The sequence below is a fragment of the Schistocerca nitens genome, chromosome 5 (genome assembly GCF_023898315.1).
Source record: "Schistocerca nitens isolate TAMUIC-IGC-003100 chromosome 5, iqSchNite1.1, whole genome shotgun sequence".
Taxonomy (NCBI): Eukaryota; Metazoa; Arthropoda; class Insecta; order Orthoptera; family Acrididae; genus Schistocerca; species Schistocerca nitens.
The window spans coordinates 278,804,165-278,823,296 of NC_064618.1; the positions used below are offsets into that span (position 1 = coordinate 278,804,165).

The window sequence follows — 19,132 nt, forward strand, 5'->3', positions numbered from 1 at the left end:
TCTTAATGTTTTTCATAGATTTACAGAAAAATTGGCTTTGAAGTTTTCCAGTGGACCATATTTGATACAGTTGAGAAAGAAATACACATTGGACGTATAGCAGAATCATCAGCGTAGTAGATCAATAACCTAGTGCAGTTTATGGGTCTCTGGTCCAAGTCTCGCCTTAATCTTTATTTATTTATTTTTCATTCAATTTTAAATACCTACATCTCATAATTGTAAAATTCATCATCATTTTTTATGAATAATGCACTTATTCTTGTTTCAATTTACACATTGCACTTAAAATTCCTGTTTTTGTTTCAAATATAAATTCTTAATTATTGATATTTTGTGAAAGATAGTTAATAAAGGTTGCTTAAATTAAGAAAACATCACAATTTAATTTTTAGGGCAAAACTGAAAAACCAGATACTCTTTATTTGGACTATGTCCATTGTTTTACACTACAGATGTAGTCTCACATGAACCGGAGTGTCAAGTGTCATAAAAACATGAAAAACAATCATTTTCAAAGCATCGAGCACACCATATAATTGCTGCATTTTTACATGTGCCACCGTACCATTACAATGAAAACCCAACAAAACTGATCTGGAGCCAAGTTAAGGGATTTGTCCCAAAAAATAACAAAACTGTTAAGCTACCAGACACACCGAAACTAACGCATGCAGATTTTTCACATGTCAATGCCGAATGCTGGCGTGTCATAAAAAAAGAGAAGAAAATGCAATGCCTGGGTGGCTTCATGGATTCGGTTGATGATTGACTCATTATCAGCATAGCAGGTCACAGTCCCAGAACTGAAATGTATATCTCCATTTTGAAAAGGAAGGAGCTAGGAGATTATCAGATGACTGACTATAATTAATACCTTCAGTGCCTTCAGTATTCAACAATACGATGAAATCCCTGCAGTATGCTTTTGCATCACACTTAGCTTGCTCAGAAAAATTACCCTATGTTTAAGTTAGGAATTTTCATTATTCTTGTTTGTAATTAGAATACTATTTTAGATAGGAACAAGAGCATTTTATGCTTTCCGTCTGATTATCTAAGAAGCATGCGGTAGTGATGGAGTTTTGCCAAATATTATTCATTCTCTTCAAAAATTAAATCACATATGAAGTTATATTTTCTTTGCCCATTCCTTTTTACATCTGAACTGAAACTGCTTGCATTAGTGTAGGTTAGTTGGACCAACTGACTGGTCAGTTTTCCTCTACCGACACGTTCCACATCATTACGAAGTGTCGTATTCATGATCTATGGAACAAGTATTAATCTAATATAATCTAATCTAATCAGTGCTATCAAAGTTTAAAGCACCAATAAAGCTGTCACACACATTAGTGCTCAATCTACGTGCATGCAACACAGCATAAAATATATCCTTATGATAGTATCTGACTGTACTGGACATGGCTCCGCTTCCACCCCGCATGAAATTAACAACAATGACATTCAAGCAAATGTGGAAGAATACAGCGTGTACTGTTTGTGTCAGGTTTATTGTTATGATGAATCGAGTATAGTTACATTTTTTGTCTCATCTGTTAATGCACAGCTGGTTTCTGAATGTACTGTCCAGTATGAAATGCACAATTCAGTAATGGATGTGTAAGGATATTAAAGTTAATGAAGAAAAATGAAAATTTCAGTCCTTTTTGTTGACCATTACTAGTTTTTTACTGGTTACCTCTTGTAAGTTACTCTGTACAGTTTATGGGATATTTTTGTCATTTTCTGTATGTATTTTTAATCTAAAAGTGCCATTTCATTTGCTGAACCTTGTGGTGATGCTGGTGACATCTCGATTTGTCCTACATCAATTACAGAGGCTCTGCTGTTACACATACAAAGTGGTGCAGATTATCTTAAAGTTGTTCACTGTATAATACAACATGTTTCCAGATAGTGGCAAACCAGTGTTGACCTTTAAATTTTTTCAAAATTCCCTTTTGTCTACATTAAATTGAATTGTGTGCATTAAGTAATGGAACTACCTGTTTTGAACTCTTTCTGCACCAACACAGAATTCAATAAACATAGCTGTTTGAAAAATAGTCTTTGCCAAATTTTAAGAAAATCAAATGATGATGATTAGCACAAATGGGGGACTGTCCCATTTTTACCTTATGATAAAATACATGATATAACAATTTTCGGTCCCATTTGAAGCAAAAAGTATAATAAACAGGGCTGTAAAATGCATATCTTAGGAACTATGAGCACTTCACCTTAGATACTGGAAGCAGGTCTCTTCTACTGAAAGCCCTTTGCACTGTTCAAAGTCCTTGCAGTTGTACAGTGTTAGAGCACATAATGATAATTTGACTTTCGCTTGTTCTGTTCTTCATTTAAGACAAATTCTTATAGTCATCTTTCAGCTATTTTGTTTTAATTTTCCCTGTTTATAAATTATAATAGTTTTAATGTGACTGTAGTTACTTGATAAAAGTTGATTCACAACACTAAGAGTAATCCTTTTCATTCCACAGGTACAGTGTGTGTACTATTCAGCTTTCCTCTGATATTCTCACCGTGCTTGAACTGCGAACATAGCCATCAGTGGGCTCAGCTTATATATTATTCTGCATTTGTAATCATCTTCCAGCTGGGTTGGGCATCCGTACAGATTTCACATCTTTCACTAATTCCTGATCTCACTCCAAGTGAGCATGAACGCACAGAATTGACAGCTATAAGGTGAGATCATAACAGCTGTAGTATTAGAAGCCAAAGTAGTTGCATGACATTGTCTTTTACATAGGACTGTGAAGCATCTGCTGGAGGCATATTCTCTCTCTCTCTCTCTCTGTCTGTGTGTGTGTGTGTGTGTGTGTGTGTGTGTGTGTGTGTGTGTTGAAAATGACATTATGTCTGTCAATTACATTACATTTATTTACATCATTAAAAAGATTGCACTAGAGCAATTAAATCTAGTCACTTATGACAAATAGCTCTGCAGCCATAAATTATTGGAAAGTTTTCAAACAAAATTGCAGACATTATACTGCCGATCTGTCAGAACAAAATAGCTGCCTGAAGTCTATATTTGAACATGGAAGACAAACTGCATTCAGCACACCACCAGATATTTGACAATGTCTACTTTTCCTCCTGACATATAAAGTTGCTTTTCCACTAAATAATCTACATCTACATAATAACCCCCCCCCCCTCCCTCCCAACCTATTACACAGTGCATGGCAGAGGGTACCTTGTACCACTACTAGCATTACCTTTTCTGTGTCGCTTGCAAATGGAGTGGGGGGGGGGGGGGGGGGAAGACCATCTATATGCCTCCTTATAACCTCTAGATTATCTTATCTTTTTTCCACTGTGTTTATGCAAAATTTATGTTGGTGCCACTAGAATTGTTCTGTGGTCAGCCACAAATGCCCGTTCTCTAAATTTTGTCAGTATTTCATGTCACCTTTCTCCAGGGATTCACATTTGAGCTCACAAAGCATCTACCTAATACTTGCCTGTTGACTGAGACTACTGGTAATGAATCTAGCAGCCTGCCTCTGAATTGCTTTGATGTCTCCCTTTAATTCAACCTGGTCTGCCATTCATTACACCAATCAGAAACTTTGTGTAAATCATCCTTTACCCTCCTGTAGTCGCATGAGGATACTTTACCGCACAGTAAAATGTCATCAACAGACAGTTGTATATTCTGTGATCCATTCTTGAGTACTGCTATTGTGTTTCGGATCCCCACCAAGTCAGATTAAAGGAAGACATTGAAGCAATTCTGAGACATGATTTGAATGGATTTGTAATCCATGGGAATATTTGTGCAGCTGAATCCTGGCATTACAGGTAGAACAGAACAGGCTCATTATAAGTCAGCATTAACAGAGTTCATCCTCCTCAAAAGAAAAAAAAAAAAAAAAAAAGGATGCTGTGACTTACCAAACAGGAAAGTGCTGGTAGATAGCCACAATAAAAAACACACAAACACACACACAAATATCAAACTTTCGCAACTCACGGTTGCTTCATCAGGAAAGAGGGAAGGAGAGGGAAAGACGAAAGGATGTGGGGGTTAAGGGAGAGGGTAAGGAGTCATTCCAATCCCGGGAGCGGAAAGACTTACCTTAGGGGGGGAAAAGGGACAGGTATACACTCTCGCGCACGCGCACGCGCGCGCGCGCACACACACACACACACACACACACACACACACACACACACACACACTCTATATATATCCATCCGCACATATACAGACACAAGCAGACATATGTAAAGGCAAAGAGTTTGGGCAGAGATGTCAGTCGAGGTGGAAGTACAGAGGCAAAGATTTTGTTGAGTGCCAAGTGATGTACGAGGGACGGCAACTTGAAATTAGCGGAGCTCGAGGCCAGGTGGGTAACGGGAAGAGAGGATATATTGAAGGGCAGGTTCCCATCTCCAGAGTTCTGATAGGTTGGTGTCAGTGGGAAGTATCCAGATAACCCGGACGGTGTAACACTGTGCCAAGATGTGCTGGCCGTGCACCAAGGCATGTTTAGCTACAGGGTGATCCTCATTACCAACAAACACCGTCTGCCTGTGTCCATTCATGCGAATGGACAGTTTGTTGCTGGTCATGTGTTTGTGTTTCCTTCACCTCTTCCTGAAATATTTGTTCATTCATGTTTCTCTAAAGCTTGCTGATTTCATTGTTGAAAATCCCCTTTATCGCAGTAATGAAGCAATCTTCAAATTCTTAACTTGTAATATAGGTAACACCAGTGATATCACATTGCCCAATATTTGTGCACAATAAGTTGTATCAGAAATAATACAGTTTGGAAAATCGTTAGTGTGGGGGCATCAGTTAAACTGTATATTTTTGTGGTATGTATTTATAAATATGAAAACCACCAAATATGTCACTTTAACTTCACAAACATGTAAATAAACATGGTACCTGTTTGGCTTCTCTCATCACCCTGTCACAGCACAGGATGTGTGTCATCATGTAAACATGTGCCTGGTGGTAAAACAGCACACCGAAAATGTTTATTTCAGTATTTGTTGAATATTAATTTTACTATTTCATGGCTAAATCTTGTGGTCACTAACTGAATTGTTGTGTAACACAAGCTCTAGGTCTGGTTGAAAGGTAATAATTTGGTTAGGAGCTCACAAAGCAAAACTGTTTTCAACAGCTACTATTGTGTATGTCACACATCCTATACTACAAGTGGGAGATACATGCATGCTGAGCCAACACCATATTGGTTTACCAGATTGCAAAACTAAACTGCTGTGGTTTTCATATCTAAACGTGCTGACTACAAAGACATGCTCTTTAATAAATACACTGCATTACGGATCTCCCAAAAGTGCACCATTTTTGGTACATATTAATAAAATAAAAAATCCACTTCAGTTGTCAGTAATTTCTTATTTATTTCACGACGAGTTCCAAGGCCTAAAGCTTCATCTTCAGGTGCCACCAAATAATTAGGGAAACATACATGTGTGGCAGTAGGGCCCATCAGTCTTGGCCTGTCACTCTGAAATATGCTCACTATTTTTATATACTTGAATTTAGCATATTTCGTGACAGTACTCACTTTTCCATGGATGTTTATAAGATGATGATTGACTTTTTTGTGTTGGCTTCAGTCGTCTAGTGAAAGTATGATTCCATAATGCTGTTTCGTCGGCTGCAGAAATGTTCTGGTACAATGCGTTTGCCTCATTTTTGGTGCTTCAAATACCATTTTTCTGAATGTGCTTCCTTCTTGATGTTTATATAAAAAAGTAGTAGAACAACTCATTTTTGTTGGTCACTTGCAAATTATTATAACGGGGACCTGTACTTTGTTCCACCGTCACACACCGAGTGTTCACTGCCGACTGACTACGGTCAAAGACGACTCCAGCATCAAAGACATTTCACACAACACACAAGCTTCCACTTGTAACCAGTCTCTTTGATAATATTTGTCACATCTACTAATATTAATCAATAAGCTGTCACTCTCGAACATATAAGCAAATTAACATAAAATAAGGCAAAATACAATTCACAAAAAATATTGTGACAAAAATATAAGAAAACATTTACAACCTCCCTCATTAGATTTGGTATCAACAAATCCAGTAGAAAATAACACATCTCCCAGATCCATTACAACTCCCACATTAAACAAATGCATGGGAGTGTAGGACCAGAAATCACGGCATCCACTTAGACAGCACGACATGGATGTTGGTGCAGTTTGTTATGTAAAAGTGTAGGAAGTGTGACCTTGGCAACTAAATCTGTTACTGGAATGGAATAAATTGGAAATAGGGCTATTTTGTTTGATGTGACATCTAGTCATGTTCCTTACAGGGAAAATGAACTGACACCCCAAGATTATCCTGACTATCAGATTGGAGAAAAAAATGTCAGAATCCATTTGCAAAAATAACTGTTAGTTACCAGTTTAGTACACTGTTAGTCAGATTTCAGACATTTCTAAATTGGAGTGGGGAAAATACCCTATTTTACATCACTTTGTAAAACAGCATGTTTTGCTCTATGTCAACAAAAACTGCAGAGTTTGTGTTACAGTTTACATAAAATTTTCCTGGTCAAGTGTGTTTCGCTTTTATACTGCTGTCTTCAGTCCAAAAGTAGGTTTGATGCAGTTCTATATACTTGTTTATCTTTTGCAAGATCAAGGTAATGAATGAATGAGTGAATCACAAGGATATGGAATGTATCAAATTGTACACAATTCAGACATAACTTACCTAAATACAATAAAAGATACAATTTAAATAAGTTATCAAATAAAAATATACCCAGTTAACAAAAAATTTTGTATGTACATGATGTAGAGTTAAGCTAAATATCACAATAAATAAATACATGAATACCAAACACCAAATTTTTGTGTCTGTGGTAGTGTTACAAATAAAAGTAATTAATAGTATTTCTAAAACAATTGTAAGTTTAGGGATGGTTTCCATTTTTTCTTATAAATTCATTAACCATATAAAAAGATTTCTGTTAAGTACTCTTTCAGAATTCGTTTGAATTTCAGTAACTGCTTATGAAGACTTCGTTATTTAGTGGGAGTGCATTATAGAGCTTAATGCTAGAGTAATAAACTTCTTTTTCAGCCAAATTTAGACTTTTCAATTCAGTGTGCATACTGTTTTTGGTTCTTGCGTTATAGTCATGATATTCGCTGTTATCTTTGCACAGAGAAAAGCTATTACTGACAAAGGTCCACAAGGAAAAAATATACTGAGGAGGTGGTGAGGATCCACATCTTTCGAATCAAGTACCTGCAAGTTGTGTACAGCAGGCACCACTCATTATTGTGATGGCTTTTAGTGTTTTTGAGAAATGTTGGTTCTCCCAGAATATAAAAGCATAGGACATTAATTAATGAAAGTAGCTGAATTAGGAAGTCTTTAATGGTATCTACTTCAGCCACTGAAACAATAATTCATAGTGCAAATATTGCTGAGCTAAGTCTTCTATAAAGATGAAGAATGTGTGTTGACCAATTACATAAGCTGTCTATATATGTAGCCAGGAATTTTGTATCCTCAACATTTTGTTTTGGTTGGTCTCCACACTTTAAGTTAATTTCTTCAAGATTTCTTTGTAGTGTATGGAACTTCATATAATGGGTTTTATCTGCTTTGTGAGATACCATTTGAAGAAAACCAATTTAAAATATTACTGAAAACTTAGTTTATTCAAGATTATCTGACAATTTGTCAATGAGAATTGTAGTATCACCTGCAAAAAGGTTAAATTTACTCTATATCACAATGAAGAAAATAGCAACATTCCTAGAACAGTGCCTTGTGACACACGGCAATGTAAGGTGTCTCTTCCACCCCCCTCCCCTCTGTCTCCCCCACCCTCACCCCGACACACACACACACACACACACACACACACAGACACACACACACACACACAAAATACCTGTTGCAGACATTTTTTAAGTGGCTTCCAAAACTTGATTGTGAAGAGAATATTGCTTGTTGATTGCAAAGACTAGCACAAAACCCAAATTGACTTTTGGAGAAGGTATTCTTTCAGTGTAAATAGCTATAATCTGCCCTCATGCTTATAATTCATTTCACTGAATGTATTAATATATTTTCTCAAGCTTGGATTAATAATTGAAAGTTCATCTTGCTTTTAGTAATGCGTGTGTTTGTGTGTCATTTTTCATTTCATTTGTTAAATATAAAACTTCAAAGGTTCTTGATATTTAAAGTAGCATTTAATTTGTTGGCATGTGTCTGTTGTTAGTGAAATGTGTTTTGTTATTTATAGGTATAGTTTTACAGTCTGTTCCAATGTATTTGTGTACATTATTACATGGGCAATTTTGCACTTCACAAGTGAAAATTCAGAAGCACAAATAGGCCCAAAAGATTTAACAAAATTTCAGGCAAGTACAAATTAATAATGGACAAATTACTATAATTTCACAAGCAGCATAGTTTTACATTTCCTTTGTCATTTATCTTATTTTAAACACTGAACCTGATGTAATTTACATGATACACAGTTGGAAATTCCTATTTATGTAACATATTGTGCTGTGTCTTACTGCAATAGAATGTATCACTGATTGGGATTGGAGTTGGTGCATTTGCATCTCTGATATTTCATCTGGGTGTCAAGGAAGCACCACCACGCAGTGATGGCTTAATGCATGGTCCAGGTGGCAGACGCACAGCATTACACATGCTGAAAGATATCCAGCTTTATCAGGTAAGAATGCATATACCATCAGATGTTTGGTGTTATGTTTTGCTAAGAAACCTTTATCTTCTCCTTCACACTCGCTTATCCCCAACATCTTTCACTGATAAGTTTCAATTTGAAACATTCTTGTGTAACAATAGCAGGTATTTATATTTGTTTGATGCTTGTGTAGGGAAAGCTGAGTTTAAGGGCCTTGACACTCGCAGCAGAAGCACTGTTCGTAAGCTCCCATTACTTGAAGAAAGTTGTGTGTGGTGTGCTCTGTTTTTAATTTAATTTTTGATGAAGAAAATGGAAAGAAACTTGGGCTTCAACATCCCATCACTGAAGTAGTTATTAAAAAGGAAATACAAATTTAGATTTGGGAAGGGAATTGATGATGATCTTTTTAAAGGCATTGTCTCTCACTTTGTCTTGATCAGTCCTGGATAAGCTATGGGAAACCTAAATCTGGATAGCCAACTGGGTATTTGAATCCTGGGCTGCCAGATGTGTCCACAGTCTTAATGCTTAATATTGCAGTCATCAAACATTATCTCTTGACATGCTTCACAGAATTTTGGTGATTATTAATTCCTTGTTTTATTGCTTTTGTAATATCCCATATTTACATGTGGGATTTAATTGGACATGTAATGAACTATCTCTCATGTGCTATGAATTATGACACATATCTTAATTTCTTTTTCTTTGTATATTTGGTGTGATTAAGTGAATTTTGCATTTAATATGAAGGATGTAGTCCAATAAAAGTTTTAAGCATGTATTCACTTTTGTTAACTTCTTTGATAACAATCTAATACAGAGCACATTTTGTTTTCTGATTTCAGAGTATAAATTTCATAGAATGAAAAATGAAAGTAGTGCAAATTTTCACGTGGAATACTGATATTAAAGGCATAACAGTATGTCTGTATGCTTGCTGTGTAACAAAAAGTTGTTTCACCTGTAGCTATTTTGTGTCATTTGCTTTAAGGAAATCCAGTATAGAATGATGTATTGTCTGACATTGTAACCTCAGAATTGCCAACAGTACGCCCTATCCCCCATCATGAGTTAATAGTTTACTCTACGTATTGCAGACACAACTATTAAAGAATCTCGTCTCCAATGCTCCTCAGAAAATCATCAGCTCCTTCCCTTCCACACCATGTGATGCTTAAAGTTTCCTCATTAACTTATGTTATCAACAGCAAGTCAGCAGCGTGCACTATCTTGGTGTTGTGCACACCGTTGTTGATGTGGGATGCAGAGGATGCATCTCCCACCATGCTCTGGAAACCTCCAACTGCATCCAGGGCAGAGTGGCTCACTCACTTTACCTCCTCTCACTGCCTGTCTACTTCTCCTTGATTTCATCTCTGTGTTATTGTATTTTGCTTACAGTCGGGCTTACCAGGATCTGCCATTTTGCATCCTTCTTCTGAGGGCTATTCTTGGTTCCATACTGATAGGAAAAAAGGGCTGATGACCTCACAAGTTGGTCTGTTTAACTCAACAACCACCCACCCAACACCTTGATTCTCTGGACCAAATTGTCATCATTATGGTTGTGAAACTTGACTCGTTGCACATTCTGATGCTATGTCTAGATTACCAGTGATTTCATTTTCTTGTTATAAAAGTGCTCAGAATAAACTTCCTCCTGAACATAACCATAATAATCCTTATTAGTTTGTCAAATCTTTGGAAAAGCGAAGAAGATCCTTTTTAATCTGTTATATACAGTGGCGGTCAAAATAATAGAGCCACCTGGCAAAGGTTTGGAATAAAGTGCACATTTATTACTAGACATGTTTGAACTATGATGGAAACCATTACAACCGAGTCACATTGTACTATAGTCAGTTATATAGATAACACAACACAAAATAATCAGTAATAATCAATAATATTCAAAAGAATACCAGACCACAGGGTCAAAAAAATAGAGCCAATTGAAACAAATGTATATTGTACTTGATCTCAGTCTTATGAAACGTACAGGAACAGTCTTTTTTGCATAGGACTGCATTAGTACTTCGTGGGGTAACCCTTATTTTTGAGGATTGCCCTGCACCTCTTACCCATAGAGTCTACTAAACGCCTGCATTCGTCACTACTGATCGCATACCAGGCTCTCTGGATTTCTTCCCACAGTTTTTCTGAAGATGTAGCTTTTGAGCGGTCAATTCTCTTGTCTAAGATCTCCCATAAGTTCTCAATGGGTGATGCGTCAGGGGACTGAGGTGGCCACTCTAATACTTCGATATTGTGCTCTTGAACAAACTGCCTTATGATCCTTGCAGTATGCTTTGGATCATTATCGTGCTGAAATTTCCATTTCAGCGGCATTTCCTCTTCAGCATAAGGCAGCATCACATTTGCCAAGATGTCTTTGTACATTTCTGCGTTCATTATGCCGTTGATACGGTGTATTGGACCAATGCCATACCACGAAAAACATCCCCATACCATAACACTTCCGCCACCGTATTTCACAGTTTTTAAAGTGTACTTGGGATTAAATTCCTGGTTTGGTGGGCGGCGCACATAGACTTTTCCGTCTGAGGCAAACCTATTAAACTTGGATTCATCGGACCAAAGGATGTTCCTCCACCAAGTATTAGGTTTTTGTTCATTTCTCCGGGCAAAGGCTAACCTTTTCCGAACATTAGCTTGTGAAACATGTGGCTTCTTTCTTGCAATGCGCCCATTCAATTTTGCAGATCTCAGTCGTCTTTGAATCGTTGAGGTTGATGGTTGAACATCATGTTCGTCGCTAAACAAAATGGCTTTCAGTCGTGGTGTTGACAAAAATGGGTCTTTCTTCACTTCCCTAGTGATGAGTCTGTCTACGCGAGGAGTAGTTACACGAGGTCGCCCCCTGTTCTCCACCTGCGGCTTTGTTTGTTTTGACCGTCTCATGGCGTTCTGGACTCGTTTTCGCGAAACGTGCAAGACATTGGCTATTTTATTCATGGACATCCCACTTTTGAACATCCGGAACATTACTATACGCTCATCTTCACTGGTATGCTTTGCTCTGCCCATCTAGACGAATGTAAACAAAACCACACGTCAATTTACATACAAAACAACTGCATAAAAATCAATTTAAAGGCACATGTGTAAAGCGGCTCTATTATTTTGACCCATAAGATTCTTACCTTTATGCCTCTTTTCACACGTCTAGCTCAAACGCTTCCTTTCGGACGACTAAAGATAGCAGCAACGTCTTTCCTGATGTTGTCTACAAGGGACTGACAACACGGCACTCGTGGCGATTTCGCGAACTAATAGATATCCTAGTTCTTAATCTCGTCAATAGAGGTGGATCTATTATTTCGACCGCCACTGTATATAACCCAATGATTCCCTTTTACTTCTTGAGACTGCTTTTCACAGTATTTAATGTAATATTTTTTTAGGCCTGTCTTGCAATGTGGTATTTTTGTACCATAAAATTAGTTCATGTCTTCCAGTGCAGTTTAATATCATTTGCATGTAATTATTCCCAGTGCAAAATTGTTTTTAACTTCCTGTAGACAAATATATATTTGCACATATGAAATAAGTTGGTCTGTTCATGACGAACACAGACAAGGAAATGGAAAAAGTTCGAAATGACATGGTACGATACTCATTCACTTATTTTAATTTTTACAAGTGAATTGTATTGCTTTGGCAACCAGCCACTTAGAAGAATATAGGACCTAGGAAACAGGCCACCTATGCCATTATTTAAAGCGATACTGGCATGTACACTGATCTGCCAGAATATTATGATCACCTACCTAATAGCCAGTATGACCATCTTGGGCGTAGATAACAGTGGTGACGTGTCATAGCATGGAAGCAATGAGGCCTTGGTAGGGCACTGGAGGGTGTTGGCACCACATCTGCACACACAAGTCATCTGATTCCTGTAAATTCCAGGGAGGGGGGCCGATGAGCTCTGATGCCACGTTCAATCACATCCTAGATGTGTTTGATTGGGTTCAGACCTGGGGAATTGAGGGACTAGTACATCAATAGGAACTCATCACTGTACCTCGAACCACTGCATCACCCTTCAGGCCTTGCAAAATGGTGCATTACCTTGTTGAAAAATGCCACTGCTGTTGGGAAACATGATCCTCATGAAGGGGTGTACATGATCTACAACCAGTGTGTTATACTCCTTGACTGTCATGATGCTTTGCACAAGCTCTAACGGACAGATACCCATGTGAATGTTCCCCAGAGCATAATAGAGCCACTGCCAACTTGAACTCCATCCCGCTGTACAGGTGTAAAGGAGCTGTTCGCCCTGGAAGACTATGGATTCACGCCCTCCCGTCAGAATGATGAATAAGGTATTGGTATTCATCAGACCATTCACCACTCTGCCACTGCGGCAATGATCTGTGCTGATGGTCATATGCCCATTTCACTCATAGTTGCCAATATCGTGGTGTTAACATTGGCACACACATGGGTCATCAGCTGCTGAGGCCCATCTTTAGGAGTGTTTGGCGTACTGTGTGTTGAGACACACTTGTATTCTGCCCAGCATTAAAGTCTGATGTTAGTCCTGCTGCAGTTTGTTGCCTGTCGTGTTGTACCAGTCTGCCCAGCCTGCGACGTCAGCCATGTGTAATGAGGACTGGCTGCCCAATCCCACGAAGTTTGGATGTTGTCACATTGGTTTCACCACATGTTGAAGATGCTCACCACAGCACTCCTAGAACACCTGACAAGTCATGCAGTTTCCGAAAGGCTTGTGCCGAGCCTCTGGGCCATCGTGATTTGTCCTCAGTCAAACTCAGATAGATCACATACCTTCCCCATTCTACTCACAGGCAGCACGCACAGTGATGCTACATGTATTGTGTGTGTATCTGACTAGCTGTCATTCCTCAGGATGTGACGTTGCTATCACCTGGATGGGTTTATGCCGATAGTAGGTCTGCGGTCGTAATGTTCTGGCTGATCAGTGTATATAATTGATGTATCTTAAAGAGTAATGCATATTAAAAAAGACAAAGCTTCAAGATTTATTCTTCATATGTACTTTTGTTTTTTATAGATTCCAAAAAAAAGTCCTCTTGAGCTTTCAAGATTTCATGCTTGCTCAACAAACGAAATGTATTTGTAGCAGAATTACAGCAAACTATGAAATCTAACAAACACACACACAAAATTAAGTCAGTGTGATCCTATTGGCTCATCCATTCACTACAGCAGCTGTTACATTTGCCAATGTTTCTTTTGAAATAATTCCAGAAGTTAACAACACAAGGTAGCACCAGACAAGGGACATGTAGCAATACATCCATACATCGTTTCCGAGCAGTGGGTGGCTTGTGCATCTGGAAAACTGCAGCCCAATATATACTCAGGTGTAGTCTTTTTTAACACTGAGTTGTGGCTTGAGCTGTGCTCGAGTGTGTTCTACAGAGTGTTAAGAATCTCACTGAAGTCAGAGTTCTGTAACTCTGAACGGCAGAATCTTCTTGCTGTCGCTTAAGTTGTGGCAGTGGCTGTCTGAGCACATATGGTTGCTGTAACGACGGTACGACCATCAGAATGTAAAGGCACTTATGCGCTCTAAGTAAATAGAAATAAAAACAGTTTTTAAACACGTGTTTCACATAGCATGACAACCAAAACACCTTTTGAGTATAGATTAAATCACTTTAGCATGTATTACCAGTAAATTATTTTTAATATGTTGTCACCCTACAGCATGCTGCATTGGGTTATATAATTGTTATCTTTAGTTAACAGGAAACAGTGTGTGCTGAAAATCTACAGCTCAGTGATCATAAAATTTTGTGGTATTGCCTTTCTGCAAAGACAGACAGATGGTGCTACACAGTGAAAGCTATCAATAACATAAGGAGACTATTTCATTTTGCCATACAACTTGAAGCAAAGAATGAGGTGCACAACAGTTAGGATATATAAAGGACAGCTTCAGCTTCCCTCTCCCTTTGAAAGACAGCTTTTTGTATAAACTCGCATGCTATTATGTGCTTGTACTGTCAGTAATCTCTTAAAATAAAAATGCATATTCTCATATGAATTAAAGTAACCTTCTTATGGAAAGGTAACATTACCTAGGTGGCACAGATCATCTTGGGCAGGGATGTACAGTTGATGGCCCATGAGCTTCATGTGGCCCAGCATTGATCTGATGGCAGCCCACCCCTCATTGTCCATTCTTATAATTTTTTTACTCATTTTTTACCTTTTCCTAAGGAGGAGAGGATGAGCCCTTGCAGAACATTGTTCCTTTGAGCCACACCAAAAAATGAATTTTCGTGAAAAATTTCTTACAGTTCTTTCATAGTCACAGTGAGGGATTTGTGGCCCGTGGTACTAGCAAGTGCGTACATCTCCGATTGTGGTTAATCTATTATAAGGATAGAAATTATTTAAAAAATATTAATGGCACTACTTAAGTGAGGTAAGATACATATCATAATAGGGTTAGTCGCTAGTACTCAAGTGAATGTTTGCTTTAGTTCTCTATTTTATTAATATATGAATAGTTGCAAATTTGAACTCTCTCTTATATGTGCACACAATTTCAGGTTGCAGGAGTGTATATGGCAACTAGGCTCTTTGTCAATCTCAGCCAGGTTTACATCCCTCTGTACCTGCATGAGTCACTGAGTATGAATGCAGAAAGCTTGGCAATAGTTCCACTTGTCATGCTTCTGTCCAGTTTCGGAACATCATTGCTGATCAAACTGTTAAACAAGAAACTTGGCAGAAAGGTTTGACTAGTTTAACATTGTAATTAAAAAAAGTTAGTGTATGTAGTCTTCATTACATTCTTATTTTATGACTTTTGATTTTCAGGTAGCATATTTAGTTGGGGCTGCTGTGGGGTTTGCTGGGTGCTTATGGATCCAATTTGGATATGGCAGTGCATTTGTTAGATACGAAATCTATGGTGTTGCAGCTTTATTGGGTATGTTCAGGTATTGTCATTCCTAAAACTATTTGAATTATTGCACAAGTAAACCTGTTTATCTTTCATCATTATCATCATACTTAATAATATTAGTATCAAAGGAAAATTCAGCTGGAAAAATTAATAAACTGTGAGACAGATTTGACGGCCATTACATACAGGTACCTTCAGGAGGTGGTGGGTGTGGTACTAATGTTAAACACAAAAAAAAGTAAGAGTGAGAGGGTTCTAGGTGGCTAAATCATAAACAATTACTATTCCTAAAGTATCAGTATTGAAAAGAAAAGTTGCTACTCACCATATAGTGGAGATGCTGAGTCGTGGATAGGAAGAACAAAAAGACTGTCACAAATAAAGCAAATTAAGGCCTTCATCAAAAATACTCACTCTCTCTCTCTCTCTCTCTCTCTCTCTCTCTCTCTCTCTCTCTCTCTCGTGTGTGTGTGTGTGTGTGTGTGTGTGTGTGTTTGACAAAGGCCTTGTTGGCCAAAAGCTTATTTTGAGACAGTCTTTTTTGTTGTGCCTGTCCGCGACACAGTGCTTCCGTTATATGGTGAGTAGCAAACTTCCCTTTTCGTAATATTGGAAATAATTATCCTCAAGATTAAATAACAGTGACTGTTTATTAAATGATTACATAAAATCTTGCTTACAGTGTTAATATCAGAGTGCGTATGAAACAAACTAAATTTTGCAGCTATGGGGTTTTCGTGTATGAGGCACATCCATAAAGTAAGTTCCGTATTTTATTAAAACAAAGACAACATATTTACATAAAAAATTTTATCGGCAACAGGTACAGCAATGTTTGAGGTACTTTTCGACATAGTCTCCAAAAGAATTGAGACACTTGTGATGTCGTGGGATCAACTTTTGTATTCCTTTGTCGTAGAAGTCTGCCACCTGTGAATGGAATCAGTATATGACAGTCATCTTCAGCTCTTCATCATCATCATGGAGGACAGGAATTTTGTGAGGTGCAAGAAAAGATGGAAATCATTTGTGACAATTCTGTCAAGGAACTCATCACAACCATGATGATACTGCTGCAGAAATGTCAGTGCTGCTCCAAAGCATTTTGTTTTGTACTTGGGTGTCAGGTTTTTCTGCACACACCTGGCACACAATTTCTTGAACAGCAGCTGCTTAGTGACAATTTCATGCTACAAGAATCTCAATATCTGTGGAAAATGACTGCTGAGCTCCTTAATTGTGAAGGTATGAGTCTCCTGGGTGCACTACTGCTCACCCAGATGATCATTGTTGAGAGATGTTCACCCACTGCACTCTTCTCAGGGACACTTTGATGACCTTCGGAGAAAAGCCTACACTAATGATGCACCATCTGTTTGCTCGTGATGTTCTGCCTGTAGACCTAACAGAGCTGACAATTAATTTCGATGGGCACTATGTTTTGTGCATTGAGGGACCTTACCACTGGCCAAACCTCACAAGCTACAGGAAAACGAATAAGAGGCACCATTTCGGGGTACTGCTGCCACAGTACTAGCACCATGTGGGGTGTGTCAGGCTGGCATTTGATTGTCATGTCGTAGGTCTGTTGCACATGTGCATTTTTCCTGGCTAAATATGTCTGCTTTAAAGGAAACTTCGGGAAATGTACTTTCTGGATGCACGTCGTATAAACAATCTTCCAAGGTAATTATTGTTGTTATATGGTCTGAAAGGCCCCCTTCAGCATCCATGTGGTGTTGGGAGCTTTATGACATACTCGTTATATTGAAAAGTAATCTGCTGGTGAACTTCACTGCCACATGCAATCCAAACACAGACAAGTATCCGTACCAATGCAGCATATCCTATGCAAGAATGTGGACCTGTGCAGTATCTGCAAAATACCCTTTTCGTCTATCATTGGTAAATGACATGATTACTCTTATTTATATATATATATATATATATATATATATATATATATATATATATATATATATATATATATAAAAAGAAAGATGATGAGACTTACCAAACAAAAGCGCTGGCAGGTCGATAGACACACAATCAAACACAAATATACACACAAAATTCAAGCTTTCGCAACAAACTGTTGCCTCATCAGGAAAGAGGGAAGGAGAGGGAAAGACGAAAGGATGTGGGTTTTAAGGGAGAGGGTAAGGAGTCATTCCAATCCCGGGAGCGGAAAGACTTACCTTCGGGGGAAAAAAGGACAGGTATACACTCGCACACACACACATATCCATCCACACATACAGACACAAGCTTGTGTCTGTATGTGTGGATGGATATGTGTGTGTGTGCGAGTGTATACCTGTCCTTTTTTCCCCCGAAGGTAAGTCTTTCCGCTCCCGGGATTGGAATGACTCCTTACCCTCTCCCTTAAAACCCACATCCTTTCGTCTTTCCCTCTCCTTCCCTCTTTCCTGATGAGGCAACAGTTTGTTGCGAAAGCTTGAATTTTGTGTGTATATTTGTGTTTGATTGTGTGTCTATCGACCTGCCAGCGCTTTTGTTTGGTAAGTCTCATCATCTTTCTTTTTAGATATATTTTTTCCACGTGGAATGTTTCCCTCTGTTATATATATATATATAAGTGTACGAAAACTTTGCACTTCTGTCTTTCAAGGAAAAATCCCAAATTTTACTAAGCAAAAAAAAAAAAAAACACCACTGTGTCCTCACAAGGGACTTAAAACTGGGAACTTTGCATACTTTGCTCTACTGACTGAACCATTCAGGCACGACTCTCAATTTGCCCTAAAAGCTTTATTTCCTCCAGTACCACATCTCTTCCATGTCTCCATAATATTCTTTCTTCCAGGACTGCTATTCCTGCAAGACATGCAGGAGAACTTCAATGGTATTTGGAAAGTAGGAGTTGATACTGATGAAGCAAAGCTGTGAGGGTAGGTAGTGAATCATACTTGTGAAGCTGTCAGTAGAGCTCTTGCCCAGGAAAGGCAAAGGTCTCAGGTTCAAGCCACTGTTCAGCACACAGTTCGAATCAGCCAGGTAAATTTCAAATTGGGGCATACTCAGCTGCAAGGTGAAAATTTGCTCTGGTAAATTACTCCATCAGAGTTGAGAAATGGAATGGTTTGGGTAGATTAAAAATGAAGGGCAGGGCACTCAGACCCAAGGGTGTAGGGGCATGCGTGTGCGCGTGCACTTGCATCAGAGAGAGAGAGAGAGAGAGAGAGAGAGAGAGAGAGAGAGAGAGAGAGAGGATGAAAGTCAACCAAGATGAAGGGAGAGGTGTCAGAGATGGTATGTTGGTAAGCACAGTACTACCTCTTATACAGAGATAAGGACAGAGTGAGAAATAAAGATAGATTAAGGGAAGAAAGAAGAATAGCAGAATTAAGAATGAGAAACAATTCCAGGGGATTGTTTCCAGAATGAAGTTATGATGGCAGGTTGTGAGTTGTGCTTAGATAGCTCGTTCAGCAGAGCTAAGGGAAGCT

General features: G+C 38.4%; 1 protein-coding gene across 3 annotated transcripts in view; it reads left to right on the forward strand.

Annotated features, from left to right (window-relative positions):
- Positions 1–19,132, forward strand: part of LOC126259504 (major facilitator superfamily domain-containing protein 12-like) — a 92,133-nt gene that overhangs the window by 37,306 nt on the left and 35,695 nt on the right. For all 3 annotated transcript variants that reach the window (XM_049956353.1, XM_049956352.1, XM_049956354.1), the window contains exons 4-8: positions 2,505–2,712; positions 8,306–8,423; positions 8,594–8,749; positions 15,304–15,489; positions 15,575–15,686. In XM_049956353.1, the coding sequence (XP_049812310.1) occupies positions 2,505–2,712; positions 8,306–8,423; positions 8,594–8,749; positions 15,304–15,489; positions 15,575–15,686 (780 nt within the window). The remainder of the gene's footprint in view (positions 1–2,504; positions 2,713–8,305; positions 8,424–8,593; positions 8,750–15,303; positions 15,490–15,574; positions 15,687–19,132) is intronic.